Genomic DNA, 19309 nt, shown 5'->3' with positions numbered 1-19309 from the left:
TTTGCATGGAACTAAAGCTACCACTCAAGTAGAATATGTAAATCTTTTCATCAGGATTATGTCCAATTTATGAGAAATCCTTTTTTGCTCCTGACAGTACTTGTTTTTCTTTCTTTGAGACATGGCTATGAAAAGCCCACTCCCATCCAAACTCAGGCTATACCAGCAATTATGAGTGGACGTGACTTGATTGGCATTGCTAAAACAGGAAGTGGAAAGACCATTGCATTTCTGTTGCCTATGTTCAGACACATCATGGATCAGAGGTCATTAGAAGAAGGAGAAGGTCCAATAGGTACAAATCTTTGTTTTCAGATATTGACAGATTTAAAAAAAAAGGGGGGGGGGATAAATTTCAAAGTCTTGGATACCATAATTTAAACATCTGTGTTGATTTTGATTTTTCTAGTGAACTGTGTTTAAATGCACTAGTTGTGGCTAGGATATATCGTGATGATAGAACTCTGTGCGTGATATAAATTCCCTCTATCAGTGTGTAACTTTGGGGCTGATCTCCCCTTGCCAGAAAGTAGAATGAGCTCTGGGATGATGCCACAGAACCTACCACAAACATTTCTTCTGGCACAGCTCTGTTTTTAAGCTCTGATTCGGCAAATAGATTAATTGTACATCTGTTTCATGTACATTGAGGGATTTTTTTTGCTTACTATATCTCTTTATATAGAACTACTTGTTAGGAAGAATGAAAGGGAAGTTTGCACCCTTTGATTTTTCATTGGAAATTGGCACAGGGCTGATGCATGATTTTAACAGTCAGTGTAAGTCCTCTTACTCATTTTAAGACCTGAAGTACAGAATTCTCAATTTGTTTTGTCAGATATTTCTTTATATGCTTCTATAAGATTTGCAGAGGGGCCTTCAGTTCCTCTCTTGGCATGTTGGAGGAACATGTATTTCATGACTGTACGTCAACCCTGAGAGGCTTTTTTCTTAAAGTGAGCACTGAAGGTTCTGCCAACACAATGAGTCACAAAAATGTATTTTGCTGTATGGTTTGTACTTGGGAACATTTGCATTTCCACTCAACTACACATTTCCATATACTTGAAAGGAGGAATTTATCATTTATTCTACTTTCAGGGTGGTGTTGGAACTATGGTCAAGTTTATTTTTTAGTTCCAGGGCAGCCTCAGCTACTGTAGATCTCTTGAAATAATGTTTTTTAAATGAACAGATAATAATTTATACAGTACAGTTTTGTTAGTCTAAAAGAGATGGTTTAAACTTCACCATAAAGGTTCGATTTTTGCCATGTAAAGGATCAGCGTCTCCTAAATTTTTTGTGGTTACTGTTTTAATATCTTTGTTTTTTAGCTGTCATCATGACCCCGACTCGAGAGTTGGCTTTACAAATTACCAAGGAATGTAAGAAGTTCTCAAAGACACTTGGGTTTAGAGTTGTCTGTGTCTATGGAGGAACAGGAATCAGTGAACAGGTACACTTAAAGCATATTTTGTTTATCAGAAATCACAGAACATCCGTCATTTACCAGCTTTGCTCGGTGGGTGTTTTCCCATAAATCCAATATTAGTTCTGAACTTTCATTTTTGCTTTTCTCTATGTGTTGGAGATTTGGTAGCAATTAGGTTTCTTTTAAAAGCCTGCTTTTGACTTCCCCTCACTACCACCTTTGCACGTGCACGCAAGCATATGTTGCCAGAAGTCAGTCAATCTGTTCGAAGTTTCTCATGTATGGCCCATATGTCTGACAATATTTTTTTTAATATAGTTTGGTGGTAATTAAGCAAAGCTTTTGTGGGATATGATAGTTTGAAATAAGGATTTCCTGTTTCCAAAAAGTTTAACTTTTTTGATATCTCCTATCTCAAAAAAGAAGGCCGAGGAACTCTTTTAGTTTGGTTTGTCTTTAACGAGTAATGCTTTTTGACTATTTTCATAAAGCTTGATGGATTAACTTTGAAGTTATGCAGTGTTTATTAACCAATGGAAACGACAGAATTTATAAATTCCATAACCATATGTGATAGAACTTAATATATTCACAGCTGTAGAGATATTTTAAGATCCCTACAGGAATTGCCATAATATGTAGGGTTTGTTATAATATACAGACGAACGCTAAGTTATGTAGGAATCCTAGCCCTTTCGTGTGCTCTGCTCCAGATTGTAGCAACTCCAGGTCTTCATAAATCATTGTTTTTTAAAAAGTAATTTCCAAACACTAAGGAAATTGCCAAACAAAATCTTGAAATAAATAATCAGTATTCTACCAATGTTGTTGTAACTTATAGTTAAATATGAATGGTTAATCACAGTGAATGAAAAAAATTACATAAATCATTCAATCCATAAAAACTTCAAATGGTTTGTTAAATTTAATTTATTGTTTTTAAAATCAGATTGCTGAACTAAAAAGAGGTGCTGAAATTATTGTTTGCACACCTGGACGTATGATTGATATGTTAGCAGCTAATAATGGTGAGTAGAAACTTCATTCCTTTAGAGAGATTTTTATATATTTATTTTGTAATTCTAATTAACAAATTCAGGAAATCATGTTGTTTTTTTATAAAACGTCTTCTGGTTTTTATTTACATCTCTTGAAGCTGTGATATCTGTTTGTGGCATTTCAGAAAGTACAGCAATGAAAATGGCTCTCCAATTATTAGCTTCATTTTTGAAGGACAGGCATTGTAACATGCTTGAAGAATTTCTAAGAGTTTATATGTGCAGTCAGTTTATAACTCTGTACTCCAGATTTCTGGTACTCTTAGGTGGTTTAGGGCTTGTCTGCATGGCAAGTTACTTTGCAGCAAGTTAGATTGTGAATCTACACCTCACCAACTTGCTGTGCCGTAATGTCCCATGCAGCACTGCTGTCGCTCACTGAAAATCCTAAAGGCTTTCTATGCTTTCAAGTACCAGTGAGTCAAGCTGCTCTCATTTTCGGTGTGCTGTAGCAGTACTCATAGGGAATGTTACTGTTCAGCAAGCTGGTGTGCTGTGGATTCACAACCGAGCTTGCTGCGGATTAACTTGCCATGTAGACAAGCCTGTAGATAAAGAAAGGCTTATTTATGTAATGCTTGCTTATTTTGACTTTCCTTTGCCCAATAACTGATCTTCAGCATTAGCACAATTTAACAGCAGTTCACTTTTGCATAAAAGAGACTTAGCTGTACAGAAGACTTTGCCTTTATCTGTTGCTAAAAACCAAAAATTGTTACCTGAATGACCTTCTATTTAAAATGTTTAAAAAATTAAAACTAGTGTCTTCCCAGATCAAATACCTGGGTAGGTTAAAATGAGATACTGCAGCTTTAAGAGGCTTTGGTTTACTGTAATCATTGCATGCTTGTTAGACAACGTTTGATTATTAAAATATTCCACATCAAACCACTAATAAACTGTTGACATTATTTAACTTCTGTGGAAAAAGTTCCTTCAAGACTTATAGAACTGGGCTTCCAAGACTTAAACCGTCAAAGGTAGGTACATTAATGCTGTTCCCAAATAATTTTGCAGAGTTATTATTTGGGGATGCAAATATTAACATGTTAAATATGTAGATTTTTAAGAAATATTTTTTATCTCTATTATTGCTTGAAATCCAATGTATTCTTCTGTCAACATCTTTTAAAGATAATGTTATTTAATTCACCTTTTTTTTTTTTCTCCACCTCTCAGTGTTTTTATATTCACTCTTTAAGGGGTGCCTTTTTCTGCTGCTTGGGAAGGCTAGTAACTTGTTTATCCATGACCATTTCAAAATGAGATATTTGTACAGATGTACAACTTTTTGCTTGCTTTGATTTCACTTGTACCAAAGACTGGGGTTCTTGTTACTTTTTATCTTGGCGGGTTTAATAGACAGGTTTTAATATGCATATGTTTGTTAGTAAAATGTTGGTTACACTTTATTATTCTATTAGCAATTAATTACTACTATCCTCAAATCATTATTTCTAAATCCAATGAGGCATTGCAGAGTATAATATAGAGGGAAATTTTGTGAGGCTTCATCAGTTAGAACTGGAACTTTGCCTTCCACACATGCGCTGTAATCTCTAATATGTTTTTTCCTAGGTGGCGCTGTCAGATAATGGCTGATGTGGCTCGTTGCTTCATCTCAGTCTTAGTTTTATGATGTGTTTTGGCGAGGGCTGTTTTCTGAATTTTACAGGTTCTTCTGGCCCTATGATGGTACGCACAAGAAGAGTTTGACAAAATAAAGGGCCTTGTGCATCCTTACACATTTGCCAGAATGTATATGTCGTTAGAACAAGAAATTTAAAACACATATGCTGAATTCCTTAAAACAAAAAAACCCACCCTAATTTACTTTGTTTGTTAGAAGCTAGTCAGAATACTTAACATTTTACGTAAAATTACTCCTGAGGGGAAAGAGAGTTCTGTATGATATTGATTCCTCTTTTTTTCTCTCTCCTTTTTCACAGGTCGGGTGACAAACCTTCGCAGAGTTACATATGTTGTACTGGATGAAGCAGACCGAATGTTTGACATGGGTTTTGAACCTCAGGTAATGAATGGCACAGTGGATTTTAAGTTTTGACTGTAGTGGTGAAGGAGAGATGGCAATGGAAGTGACTTTAGGACATACTAGGCTTCAGCACATTGTTCTTTCTTAAAGGATTTGGCTGGGCACAGGTAAAGAGGGGGAGAACTAATTCGATTAAACTTGCATATTATCAATGCTGTCATATGATGAGACTACCAGCCCCTGGTCAGCAAGGCGTGCTGGTTTTGGGTGACAGTTTGTAAGCTGACTGAGTTTTTGCTTTGATCATGGTTAGGGCTCCGTGTCTGTCACAGAGGTTGCAGAAGTCATGGATTCCATGACTTTCATCAACCTTCATGATTTCTGTAGCGGCCGGTGTGGATGACTCCAGGGCTGTCAAAGCAGATGGCTCTGGAGCCAGCTGCTTAGGCATGCCCAGAAACAGTCACACCGGCTGCTGCTGGAGCAGCCCTGGGGCCAGCTGTGCTGGCTGCTTCTCTGGCAGCTAGCTCCGGACAGCTGGCCCCGGGGACTGCCTGAGCAGCGGCCAGGGCAGCTGGCCCAGGGACCGCCTGAGCAGTGGTCTTGGGGGTGGCCAGAGCAGCCGGTGTTTGTTGGCCTCTGGCAGACGGTACTGCTGCTGGCCCCGCCCCCTACCTGTGAACAGCGCCTGCCTCCCCTTCCCGAAGATTCAGTCAAGGGTATTTTTAGTAAAAGTCATGGACAGGTCACAGGCTGTGAATTTTTGTTTGTTGCCTGTGACCTGTCCATGACTTTTACTTAAAATACCCATGACTAAATCATAGCCTTAATCATGGCATACTTTAGGGTTACCCAGTAACCTCTTGTCTATGTCAGAAAGCATGTGTGGTTTTCTCCCAATAAATATATTTCTATATATTTGTTGATTTAGAGACCTGGAATGGACTGTTGAACCCCTCTGGAGCCCCATAGCTGGCTGGGGATTGTTCCCTCAGAGCAGGCATTTTGTAAGGCTGTTGCCCGCTGCCTTAGAGGCTCCATTATCTCCTTGTATAAGCCCTGGAAATGACAGGACTATAGCAATACAGTGAATCTCGGTGGTGAGGCCCCCATTCACAGGCAGCTTGAGGCTTCTAGGTTATGCCAAGGGACATTTATTCCTCCAGAGTTGGGAAGGCCACCACCCTTGTTCCCCTGGACTGTGAGGCTTGTGTTGTGCCTCAAAGCAGCACTACAACATCCCACCCTTTTCCTTTTCTGTAGTGGTTCTACTGCGTCCAGCAATTTCTGCTGCTTTTCCAGTGAGCATACACAGACTCCAGAAGATAAAACTTGCAAAATTATATTTATATTCCGTGCAAAGCCATTATTCCTTAGTTTTTAAACTGACAGGCAAGCGTGAAGTCTTGTGAAGTCCATTCCGTCTTGTGTAGAACACTTTTTGGTATTAATTGTAATTTTACTCTTCAACCAGGTCATGCGCATTGTAGACAACATCAGACCTGATCGTCAGACAGTCATGTTCTCTGCCACCTTCCCCAGAGCTATGGAGGCATTAGCTCGCCGAATTCTGAATAAGCCAATTGAGGTACAAGTTGGGGGCAGGAGTGTTGTCTGTTCTGATGTGGAACAAGAAGTGGTGAGTGTTGCATGGCTGCATCTTTTTTATCTTTTTGTTTCATTAGTGATAAGACATTTCTGATAAGACATTCATATTTAATACTGAATGCAAAATCATATATTAAAGGCTATTTTACTTCTGGATATTTTTATGGGCTTAAACCATTAAAAATACCTTCTAATACTTTCACTCAATGAAGTAGTAAATAATTTGTTAACAATGATCTGAGACACTGACTTGAAAAACTAATCGGTTTTACTTGACTTACCTTGTAATTGATTGGAAAGGACAGCATATTATTGATAAAATTATGTCAGTAAATAAGATTATTTTCCCCCTTGCATGTATGCCCAAGGGATACAACTTGTTTGTTTGGTGTAATGAGTTGTGGGAGATACAGAAGGTTTCCAGAAATGTTTGCTACTACTTAAAAGAAAACGGCACCTATTTTGGCTAGCTCAGCAGCATGAAAGTTCTCACGAGGCAAGCAGTCCTCCCGTGGGTAAAACGTTAAATGTATATGGTCAGTTACAGTTAAGAAGTGGCATTTCTGAGCTGCCATCCTAGTTAATATGACATTAGATTATATGGAAGTTCAGAAATGACAACTGTAATGAAGAATGTTTTTTAAAAGTATATGTTCCACAGTTTGTTCATTGTACAAGTGCTTCTTACCTTGTGAATTTTTAGACTGTTGGTCTTAGCAGGTGGTGCAGTTGTTTCTTTAAATTTTCAAACATCCTGCTGATCTGGTAATATCTTATGGTTTGTCAGTTAAATCCTAGTATAATGGTATTTTTCTTCAAACAAAGGTATTGCTTAAAGGGGTTTAAAAGGAATTGCTACGTTAAAGTGTGTTTTTTATTTGTGGCCTTTCTTGTTTTTATGCTTTCAAAAGTTTATAATGGAATGCTTAAATCAAATGTTTATTATCCTGCCCTATCTCTGATGGCCACATTCTCTGAATGTGAAAACAATTGCCTTGCCGAATAATTGCAGCCCAAATCAATGGATAAGTATGAAGTTATATTTGTAGTCAGTTTGGCTTGCCAAATAGTCGCTTTGCTGCGCTACTCGGTAGTGTCTTCTTTCATGTGCCATTTTTCATTAGAACATTACCGTTTCTGTAGCAATGTATAAGGTATATTAGTGAGTACTAATGCAGTTACATGGCAAAAAGCTTGGTGAATGCAGAGTTCAAATTGCCTAGTGATAGAACGTCAAACTCAGCACAATTGAAACCTCTGAAAACCAGGAAATAGAGTTAAGGTAAATGCCCACTTAGCCTTAGCTCTGCACCCCTGGAGGTAGCAATAGCCACTGGAAATTGTCAGCATGCCCTTCAGCTGCAATCCCTGCATTATGTGTAGCTGTATTGAATAGTGGAGGAAAAAACTGGGGCAGCTTGTGTGCTATCAGAAGAAAGAGGTGCATGTGTACCTTGAGGTTTCAGTCTACATCATTGCAATATGAAATTGTGTAGGTTGTGCCAGTAACCAGGCCCTGGGGTCTTCTTGTTGTGGGTATTGTCAACAGGGAGATGGGATAGGAGAGCAGTCTGTGGATTTAATGATTAGGTAGGGGAAAGTATAGGTTTAGGTGGTATCTTGTGTGCAAGTGTGAAGGAGTTGCAAAAGAGTCTGAAGTTGCTGTTAAATTTTACAAATGTAGTAGTCTGTCGGTGGAATAGACTCCGTGTAAGGGACGTGCAGTTTGTACCTGTCCATTACGGGGGGTGGGGTGGGGCGGGGAGAGTGTGTGTTGTGGGGCATTCCTCAGAGAGCAGAGTTAAGGCTGAGTGGGTGTGACCGGGGTCCCTGTGGGGGCCAGCTGTGGGCACTCAATTAGAGTGAACTGCAAAGAATGGGGCAGATAAATCCCCAAAAGCTGGTGGATATTCCAGTACTTAGCTTTACCAAGCTAGCATAAAACAGCTTCTTTATTATCTTACTGGTTACTCAGAAGTCCAAACAACACAGTTCCCTTAAAGTGATCCAGCCTCAGGCCTCCATCCAGGTACCTAGGTCAAATATGATGATTCCTGAAAATCTTATTTCATCATGTAAAAGAAAAGGTTCTACCAATCCCAAAGGATCGGACACATTACCTGCCAGGTTATTGAATATTCCAGATCTTACCCAAATACACACTACAGCCAATTCTTATTAATTAAACTAAAATTTATTAAAAAATGAGAGAATTGTTAAAAGATCAATATGCATACAGACATGAGTTCAGTTAATTGAGGTTTAGATTCATAGCAGTTGGTGAGCTTTGTAGTTGCAAAGAGTTCCTTCAGAATTCAGTTAATAGGTTATAGTCCAATGTCCAAATATCATATTCCGGGTGCACCAGCATAACTGGGAAGACAGAATCAGGACCCAAGGATTTTTTTATACAATTTCATGTCCTCTTTGACAAGTTGGGAGTTTCTCCAGGAACAAAAGGTAATTAAGATGACTTTGAAGGTGGTCCATCACCAGTACTTAGCTATAGAATTAACATAAGGCAATTTGCTTGTTCCTCCACCATTCACAGTATATTTCAAAGAGAGGTGAATACCAAGATGTCCCGTTTTTACAATTTATTTAAATGCTAGGATGTTCTTTTGATCTCTGAATTATCATAATACAGCATAGATAGGGACTGTTGATTACACTGTGTACCCTACTCAGACATATGTAAAAACACAAGCATTATCTCCCCACATGTCTTTTGAGGGCTATTTTATTTTGCAGGATGTTTAACCCTTTCTGGCCATGCGTCAGAGGGTGTTTACCGTAACTCTATATTTCCTGGTTTGAGTTTGCTGACTTAGCTTGTGCCCTGCCAGAATATCTATCACCAGACAACCGTAACTCTCCATTAATGAAGCATTTTGCCATTTAATTTCTAGGTTTTTTTTAAACCGAAAGAAAAATGTTTGTTGGTAGGAGTTAATGGTCAGTTAGTCCTCACCTACGTTTGCAGTTGATATGCTGCTGTGAGTAGGTAATATTCTTACCCCATGTCTACACTAGCACTTATGTTGGCAAAACTTTTGTCGCTCAGGGGTGTGGAAAAAAAAAAACAATAAAAAAAACCCTTGAGTGACATAAATTTGCCGGAATAAGTCCTCATGTGCACAGCATTGTGTCATCGGGAGATGCTCTCCTGGTGACATAGCTGCCACCACTCATTTTGCTTGTTTTGTTATGTCAATGGGAGAGCTTTCTCCTGTTGGCATAACTCAACTACATGAGCAGTCTTACAGCGGTACAGCTATGCCACTGTAAACTTGTGTCGATGTGACCTTAGGATGTGTCTTCATTGTAGACAATAACTACAGCGATGGGAGAACCCTTCCTATAGTTAATCCACTTTCCTGAGAGGTGATAGCTAGATTGACAGTATTTTTCCATCAATCTAGTGCTACCCGTACCAGAGGTTAGGTTGGCATAGCTACGTCTCACAGAGGAGTGGAGTTTTCACACCATTGAGATGTAGCTATGCTGATGTAAGTTTTCAGTGACCATCCCCTACCTTTTATACAGTGCTGTTCATCAGTAGATCTCAAAGAACTTTACATCATTTTCCCCTTTTACAGATGGAAAACTGAGTCACAGAGAGGTGAAGTGACTCCCCAAGGTCACCCAGCAGGCAGAGCTAGGGAAAGCCCCCATCCAGTGGTCTTTCCACTAGGACACATGATTGTTACGTGATTCCTAAGTGCTCCTCCCGTACATTTTGTTATAAGGAAATGGGGATAATGGTGGTGCTGTGAAATGTTTCAATGTGTAATTTTTTTGTTTAACAGGTCAGGTAAGAGAGAAATTTCATCCACGGGTTATGTCCAGAAACCTTGACTGTTCTATTACTGGCATGTCTTTATTTCCGTCTTCACCACCTACCACACCATTCCCCACAACGTCTAGCTCCCCACCAACAGTTCCAGCTCCCCTTCCCCTACTCATCCCTTTAGAAATCATAAACATGTAAGAAGTTGCTCCTTTCTGTCTCCTGCCCTGTGTTGCTGTGTACACACATCACAGCCAGCAGCTTAATGAAGGGCTGCACACTACCTTGGTTATGTAGCCTGAGCTTCACACTTAGGTGAGCCCCTCACTCCTACTACCCACCACCAGCTGGGACTCCTGACCCTGCTTCAGCTAGGCTTCCCCAGCCATGCCCCACGCTGTTCTGCTATAAACAAACACATGTGCACCTCCCCTCCCCTTTGCGGATAGTAATGTCACTAGTTTCTTTACTAGGTTTTGACCAGCTTAGCTCACTGTCCGCTTTAATACTCCCACTTCTCTCTGTAGATGCAACACAAAGAAAATCCAGCTTCTGTTCACAGTATTCGTATAATCAAAGCCCAATAAAAGGAGTTAAGAGTTTGTAATGCCCATAATCCAGTGGAAAGTGCAACGTCTCTTTGTTTGTTCTGTTTGCTTTTCAGATCGTGATAGAAGAAGAGAACAAGTTCTTGAAGTTACTTGAGCTTCTGGGACATTATCAAGAGAAAGGATCAGTCATCATATTTGTCGATAAACAGGAACATGCTGACGGGTTGCTGAAAGATTTAATGAGAGCCTCTTATCCCTGCATGTCACTTCATGGAGGTAGTATGCAATCTTAAGGGTTTACATTATTTTAAACTAGAATAATAGGATTGGGTAATTTTAAAGAAATGTTTTAATTTTTTCCATACAATACCATTATAGACCTTGGAATATTTTCTCCCTCGCCACTGTGGTCTTTCATTTGAGAGACCTATATTTTTCTCTGTTTGAATGAAACTGAAATTGACATGGTGTTTTTAACCTATAAAATGCCATAACATGGCAAAATCTCTCTTTATGCAGCAGGATTATGAACTGGTCTGGCAGTAACACATCTCTGAGAACAGTAGTAGTTCATTGCTATTGCAGACCAGTAGGGGGAGTATGAAATGGGTTTTTGTAGAGTCCACAAAACTGTTGGCTGTTAGGTTTCCATCACCTACTTTCTTAAATTACTACTGCATGGCAGAGAAATCAATCTAGAACACAGAGTGGAGCATAAATAATTTTGCTCAAGCTACTCTAGTGCAGAAACGAAATGGTTTATTGTTCTGGAGTTAATTGAATTTTGTGTTAGGTTTTGGCATTTTAAATAATTGGTGAAAGTTCCCTGATCCTGTGTAAAGATGCTTTTTATTATTCTGAATCAAAAGAAAATAAATGCATGAAATTAAATCACACAGAGTTTAAAAATGAACTATTTTGTGTGGCTCCTTGCAGGTATTGATCAATATGACAGAGACAGCATAATTAATGATTTTAAGAACGGAGTATGCAAACTTCTTGTGGCCACATCTGTAGCAGCACGAGGCCTGGATGTAAAGCAACTAATGCTGGTAGTCAATTACAGCTGTCCCAACCATTATGAAGATTATGTGCACAGAGCAGGCCGAACTGGACGAGCTGGCAACAAAGTATGTACATGTAATTATTTGTTCTTCTTAACTGTGTTTAGAACCCTGCCCTGTTTGTTTAATATAGTTATCCAAAACAGGGATTGGGAGAAGAGAATGTTTCTTTGGTATTCGATGAGAAGGTATCCTAGGGCCAGGCACTACAGTAATACAAATATTAATAAATAATGAACGCTGTGAGGTTTTTAGAGACATCAAGAGTAAGGCAGTGGTCTAAATTTTAAAACTCAGCTTCCTGTTCTGAACCAAATTTGTGTGGCACTTAGGAAATGCTTACTGGAGTAAGGCTTCCCCATGAATTTGGCTCTGTTGCTGAACATTTGATACTGCTCATGCTTGGAAATGTGCGTGAGTGACCTCGGAAGATTTCATGTTCCAAACTTACAACCATGACCAGACTTAAATAAAAAGCTTTAGATTTCATTGTGAATGGTTGAATTATTGTATCACTTTACATGCTAAGCACACGAGTTAATTCTAGGGCTGTCAAGCAATTAATCGTACGATTAAAAAATCGTGATTAAACAATAATAGAATACCATTTATTTAAATATTTTTTGATGTTTTCTGCGTTTTCAAATATATTGATTTCAATAACACAGAATACAAGGTGTACAGTGCTCCCTTTATATTTTTGATTACAAGTATTTGCACCATAAATAAACAAAAGAAATAGTATTTTTCTATTCACCTAATACAAGTACTGTAGTGCAATCTCTTTATCATGAAAGTTGAACTTACAAATGTAGAATTATGTACAAAAAAAACTGCACTCAACAATAAAACACTGTACAATTTTAGCGCCTGTAAGTCCACTCAGTCCTACTTCTTGTTCAGCCAATCGCTCAGACAGACAAGTTTGTTTACATTTGCAGGAGATAATGCTGCCCGCTTCTTGTTTACAGTGTCACCTGAAAGTGAGAACGGGCGTTCGCATGGCACTGTTATAGCTGGAATCACAAAATATTTACGTGCCAGATGCACTAAAGTTTCATATGTTCCTTCATGCTTCAACCACCATTCCAGAGGACATGCGTCCATGCTGCTGATGAGTTCTTCTCGATAACAAAACAAAGCACTATGGACCAACGCATGTTCATTTTCATTATCTGAGTCAGATGTCCCCAGCAGAAGGTTGATTTTTTTGGTGGTTTGGATTCTGTAGTTTCTGCATCAGTGTTGCTCTTTTAAGACTTCTGAAAGCATGCTCCACACCTCATCCCTCTCATATTTTGGAAGGCACTTCAGATTCTTTATCCTTGGGTTGAGTGCTGTAGCTATCTTTAGAAATCTCATATTGGTACCTTCTTTGTATTTTGTCAAGTCTGCAGTGAAAGTGTTCTTAAAATGAACATGTGCTGGGGCATCATCTGAGACTGCTATAACAGGAAATATATGGCTGAATGCGGGTAAAACAGAGCAGGGGACATGCAGTTCTCCTTCAAGGAGTTCAGTCACAAATTTAATTAACGCATTTATTTTTTAAACGAGCGTCATCAGCATGGAAGCATCCTCTGGAATGGTGGCCAAAGTATGAAGGGGCATACAAATGTTTAGCATATCTGGCACGTAAATACCTTGCAATGATGGCTACAAAAATGCCATGCAAATGACTTTTCAGTTTCTGGTGACGTTGTAAATAAGAAGAGGGCAGCATTATCTCCTGTAAATGTAAGCAAACTTGTTTGTCTTAGTGATTGGCTGAGCAAGAAATAGGACTTAGTGGACTTGTAGGACATTGTTTTGTTTTTGAGTACAGTTAGGGAACAAAAAAACCTATATTTGTAAGTTGCACTTTCATCACAAAGAGATTGCACTACAGTACTTGTAGGAGGTGAATTGAAAAATACTGTTGTATCATTTTCACAGTACAAATATTTATAAGATCCACTTTTTTGTTTTAATTACAGAATAGAATATATGTGAAAATATAGGGAAAAAAATCCAAAATATTAATACATTTCAATTGATATTCTATTTAACAGTGTAATTAAAACTGCGATTAATCGCATTTAATTTTTTTAATCACGTGAGTTAACCACAATTGATCAACAGCCCTAGTTAGCTCATATTCCTCTTTAAAAGGAAGTTCATATTAAAATATCCAGTTTTACTTTTATGTAGTTTAACAGCACTACCTGTGCTGCAATGCTTCAGTAGAAAAAGAGGTCATGGGTCTTAATGGATTATTAATACTGATTAAATTCACGTTGTTTATTAAAATTCAATAGGGATTTGCATTCACTTTCATTACTGAAGATCAAGCACGGTATGCTGGTGATATAATTAAGGCTTTGGAATTGTCAGGGAAACCAATTCCTGCGGAGCTGGAGAAGCTCTGGAGTGACTTCAAAGATCAACAGAAGGCTGTAAGTAACCTTTTTCTTCCTTCATGTGTTTGTGGTTTTGCTACTTTGCACATAACTCTACACACCTAAGTAATCGCACTAACTTCATTGGGGCTACTCATGTGAGGTCAAAAAGGTGTTAAATGTTTGCAGGATTGGAGTCTGAAGTGTTTTCAAGACTCTTCTTGTGAATTTGATGTTATAACGATGTGTATGTGAGCTGTCTTGAGACCTTATTTTTTCAGAAATCCTATAAAAGACAACAACGGTGCTGTAGTATTTATATTTTATTTATATTGGTCACACCATCACACTATTTGAGCACATGGTTCAAAAATTGAATATAATGTGTTTCTTGTCTGCCAAAGAGAAAATTCTGTTATCTCAGGGAATATTTCAGTTTATACAATTATATTACTCAAAAGATTTGTTTACATCTACTTAGTTGATATAAAATAGCTGTTAAACTTTTCATTGTAAAATAGTTGTTTCAAGGTTTGAAAAGCCTGATAAATGTCCTAATTTTGTCTTGATTTTTTTTTTCATTTAACATCATTATCAGTTAGATAAATAGTCTATATTCACAATTGTTCTGGAAGTGTCTTTTAAAACTTTTAGTGTTTGAAGTGACTTTTTAAAATAAACATTCCTGTTTATAGGAGGGGAAAATTATTAAAAAGAGCAGTGGATTCTCTGGCAAAGGATTCAAGTTTGATGAAACAGAACACGCTTTGGCTAATGAGCGAAAGAAACTACAAAAAGCTGCTCTTGGCCTGCAGGATTCAGATGATGAGGATACTGCTCTTGATGTAAGCATTAAGGGGGGGAAAAAGTGTTTTGTTTTTTGGTTTGTTTGGTTTTTTTTAAGGGATTTCACTGTATTCACTAAAATAACCCATACAGGTACAACTGTAATAAATTGCAGAATGCATGGATTTCTGCTATTCCACACACCCCTCTAACTTACTAGATACCTCTTGTGTGTAAATCTGTATGTAATGTATGAGTGCATAGACCTCATAAGGAGTTAAAAATCTGCCATTTGTCACTTACTGGTATTTTATAAATAAGATAAATATGGCTATTATTCCATTCAAAAGGGCACAAGCAGTTTTTCACCTTTGCAAAGTTAATCATCTTGCACAAAATAAAATAGTCACACTCATTCACAATAGTCTTGTAGTATAGTGATGGAAAGAAATATATAGCAGCTTTTCCCATTTCTAAATCCATATTAGGTACCTTTCCTTAATATTTGCTACCTTTTCCATGATCTGGAAAATTACTCTGACTACTGGTACAAAGGCTGTAGAAAAACTGCTGCAAATCCTCCCTCACAAACCAGCTCTGTAGCCTTCACAATGTGAACACTGCCCTCCTCTGTCTCCCGCAGCTGAAGGGTGAGATTTGTGTACAGAACTTGGTGCATCAGTTTGCACTTAAATGGCACTTCCTATGTGAGAATCTCAAAGTGCTTAACCTTAATTAGTGTGAAACTGATGGACTCGGTATAAATCCCTTGTTAAAGGTAGAAAGTAAATCTGTGGGATGGCCAGAAATAGACATCCAGTCTCCTGATGCCCAGTCTGTTTCCTGACCAAAAGATCATCCTTCCTCACTGTAGCACTGTAGTTTTGTGCAGGCTCTGTCAACGTTTGTTGTTGCAAGATTCAAAATTTATTTTTTGAAAAATAAAGCAAATGTACACGGATGTTTTCTTACCATATGTGGACAAGAATTGCATAATGCTGAATGTACTGATATCCTTGTTCTATTCTTTAGATTGATGAACAAATTGAGAGCATGTTCAATTCAAAAAAAAGAGTGAAAGACATGGCAGCACCGGGAACATCTAATGTTCCTACACCAACAGCTGGTAATGCAGAAAAACTGGAAATTGCCAAAAGACTAGCTTTAAGAATTAATGCTCAGAAGAATCTTGGAGCAGAGGCACAAGTATTGGTCCCTTTTCACTTTAAGGTCACCCTCTCTACCAAGCAACAATTTTTTACTAAATGTTTAATAGAATGTATTTTTGTTTTACAGCCATGTTAACGTATTGTTCTATTTAGCTTTCTTATTCGGTACTTAATGGTAAATCATATGAGTCTTTTGACTATCTGTTTTGTAACCCTTTTGATGTGACAAAATGCATTAGCACAAAAACTGGAACCCCTGATCTGCTTTGACACAAAGGGTTAATTATAGCTAATTTTACCAGTAGTGACTAACGGATTTGTTAAAATTATTATAATTACAAAATATCTGTCTGCTGAAGTATGTAATATACAATACGTTTTCTCATGGTTGTAGAACTCTGTAATTTAATTTAAAATGTATATGAACTTTAGTAGCATTTTGCAGAAGATGGGTTGTTAGTTTTTGAAGTTTCCACCTTTGGAATCAACATAGTCACCATGAACCTTTGATTCTTAGGGGGGGGAACTAAAGAGGACGAGGAAATTTTAATCCAAATCTAACTTCCTAGTTAACAGCAGTCAACTCACTCCTGTTATAAAGCATTAATAATGTTCATCTGAAAGTTTAAGCTTTTTAGAATATATTGCTGTGAAAGTTATTATGTATAAGATAGCTTCTTGTTTAGTGTTGGGGGATTTCAATTCACAATGTATAATGTCTTGGATGAACTAAAGTAGTGGTTCTCGACCAGGGGTACACCTACTCCTGGGGGTACGCAGAGGTCTTCCCGGGGTTACATCAGCTCATCTAGATATTTGTCTAGTTTTACAACAGGCTACATAAAAACACTAGTGAAGTCAGTACAAACTAAAATTTCATACAGAAAATGACTTGTTTATACTGCTCTATAAACTATACACTGAAATGTAAGTGCAATATTTATATTCCAATTGATTTATGTTATAATTATATGGTAAAAACGAGAAAGCAAGCAGGTTTTCAGTAAGTGTGCTGTGGCATTTTTTTTATTTCTGTGTCTGATTTTGGTAAGCAAGTAGTTTTTAAGTGAAGTGAAACTTGTGGGTATGCAAGACAAATCAGACTTCTGAAAGGGGTACAATCGCCTGGAAAGGTTGAGACCCACTGAACTAAAGAACAGAGTATATTGTCAAAGCAGTCCTTGTGCACTGCCGAGTTTTGATTTCTATCACAGGAAGGAGCGTATGCTCCTTTTCCTAGCTTGGTAATTGGACTAGAAGTGTATGGGATGACGTAAAATTACGTTTTGTTTTGCTGACGGCAGTCTGGAATGTCCATAGCATTTAGAGTAGAAAATGTAGCAAGGCTTTTTTTTTTTTTTTCTTTTTTGGGCGGGATTGGGAAGAGTGTTGAAGCTGCCTACATGGGCATTTATTATATGTAGAAATGTAATGAAACTCTGGTGCTGAAAAGGCCAGGTTTTTATGGTGCTGCCTCTGGGTACCTTGTAATGAATGTAGACTTGTTTTATTACAGGATGTGATGCAGCAGGCTACAAATGCTATCTTGAGAGGAGGCACAATTCAGGCTCCTACTGTATCTGCCAAAACTATTGCAGAGCAACTGGCTGAAAAGATAAATGCCAAGCTCAATTATGTGCCCATAGAAAAACAAGAGGAAGAAAAACAGGAGGGAGGACAAAGTGAATCATTTAAGAGATACGAGGAGGAATTAGAGATCAATGACTTCCCACAGGCAAGCATCATTTTTTTCTTTAATCATATTTTAATTCCAGTCACTTAACACAGTGCTTTACTGCAGACTCTTTGTACAAGTTTTTAATGTGTTTGTTCCAACAGAGAGGTTTTGTCTGTGTCTCAGATCTTTATCAGCTGTATCCAATAAAGCTCCGTGACATTAGCTCAGCTGTGTAATCTGCACCATGTAAGAGATGCATAATCTTTCAGACACATTCTAAGACTGTTCCTTACCACATGAAAATGTGAAGCTCTGCCCTTGATCCAGTCAGCATATAAATCTTATTGAATTTTCCTATGTAATATTGAAAAGATCTGGCCTTTCTTCTTTGGCCACACTACCACAATTCTGGTCCAGACCCATATGTCTTGATTATTACATCTCTTCTTAAACTAAGATTATTAGGGGAGATTTTCAGGGGCATAAAAAGTAGTTAGGCACCTAACTCAGTCAATGGGAATTAAGTGCATAACTGCCATTTATGCTTCTAAAAAATCTCCACTGTCAGCCTTTTGGAACAGGGACTATCTTTTGCTCTCTGTCTATACGTTGTCTAACACAATGGGGCCCTGACCAGTCATTGGACCTCTTGGTGCTATTCTAATACCAATAAGAGTAATCGCCTGACTAGTAAAATTAGTGAGAGAGATGCGAGTTTGCTCTTTCCTGCCTGCTCTTCCTAATGCAAGTACAGTGTAAATGTTTAGTATAATTGCATGAGTTTTCTCAATGGGACTCAAATTGCATGCACATAACCACAGTATGGGCTATATCCTAGCCCTGAGTTTGTTCTTCATATGCCCCTACCTTTGTACACTAGATCATAGTAGGTGATACACAAGATAGCAGTTTGCCTCATTCTTGAAAAGAATTTGTAACAGTGTGTCTTAGCAGTTATTTCTGTTGAAATCTCAGTGTCCAAGTGAATGAAGTACTCTTTCTCACACTTCAGTCTTCAAGCTTCTAAACTTCCCACAGAGTGAAATGGAAACACTGGCAAGCTCTTTCCAGTGGTCCCGTACATCCATCATTCTCTTTCCTCCACCTTTCTTCTTCTTCTTTCCCTGAAGTAAGGGGTAGCAGTGCTAATGTATTTTATGGCATACGTTTGTTTGGACGTGGGTGCTCATTTTTTAAAAGAACTGATTAAAACCCATTTGCCCTGGAACACATTTCTGTTTAAATAGCTCTCACCATATAATTTTGTTGATACATTTTCTGTCTAGAATGTCAGCTAACCCTCTGGTTCCTCTTTTATAAAATGTCTTTCTCGCTGCTCCTCTTCCTATACCTTTTTCTTGTGCAGACTGCTAGGTGGAAGGTTACCTCCAAGGAAGCTCTGCAGAGAATCAGTGAATATTCTGAAGCTGCCATTACAATCAGAGGAACGTATTTCCCTCCAGGCAAAGAACCCAAGGAAGGAGAACGAAAAATTTACTTGGCTATAGAGAGTAAGTACGACAGATATTTAAATTTAAAAAAATGTCCCCAGTACAGTGTGAAACTAGACATGAGAATCCTTGTGGTAGTAACCATAATCATTATTGTAGTAACCTTTGGGTCCTCACTCCAGACCATTGTTGGTTATGGAAATGTGGGCACCCAGGGAAGCCACTCATTTGTCTCGATAGTTTTTGCCACTTGGATCATGGTGATGTGAAGACCTACCAGACTAAAGGTGCTTGCTTACATGGTGGCTGTATATGAAAATATTTTAAAAAAGAATAACAAGAAGAATATA

At 38.1% G+C, this 19309-nt stretch overlaps 1 protein-coding gene across 3 annotated transcripts in view; it reads left to right on the top strand.

The window, feature by feature from the left end:
• Window positions 1-19309, top strand: part of DDX46 (DEAD-box helicase 46) — a 39996-nt gene that overhangs the window by 17413 nt on the left and 3274 nt on the right. For 2 of the 3 annotated variants that reach the window (XM_084636760.1, XM_084636759.1), the window contains exons 10-21: window positions 120-295; window positions 1336-1457; window positions 2383-2461; window positions 4441-4523; window positions 5959-6123; window positions 10547-10709; window positions 11370-11563; window positions 13795-13932; window positions 14571-14720; window positions 15694-15891; window positions 17347-17565; window positions 18875-19019. In XM_084636760.1, the coding sequence (XP_084492886.1) occupies window positions 120-295; window positions 1336-1457; window positions 2383-2461; window positions 4441-4523; window positions 5959-6123; window positions 10547-10709; window positions 11370-11563; window positions 13795-13932; window positions 14571-14720; window positions 15694-15891; window positions 17347-17565; window positions 18875-19019 (1832 nt within the window). The remainder of the gene's footprint in view (window positions 1-119; window positions 296-1335; window positions 1458-2382; window positions 2462-4440; window positions 4524-5958; window positions 6124-10546; window positions 10710-11369; window positions 11564-13794; window positions 13933-14570; window positions 14721-15693; window positions 15892-17346; window positions 17566-18874; window positions 19020-19309) is intronic. The other variant, XM_084636761.1, reaches the window with a different exon arrangement.

Source organism: Lepidochelys olivacea (genome assembly GCF_965140295.1).
Source record: "Lepidochelys olivacea isolate rLepOli2 genome assembly, chromosome: 8".
NCBI lineage: Eukaryota > Metazoa > Chordata > Testudines > Cheloniidae > Lepidochelys > Lepidochelys olivacea.
Note: the sequence above shows the minus strand (reverse complement) of the source record. Positions and strands in the feature narration are given on the sequence as shown.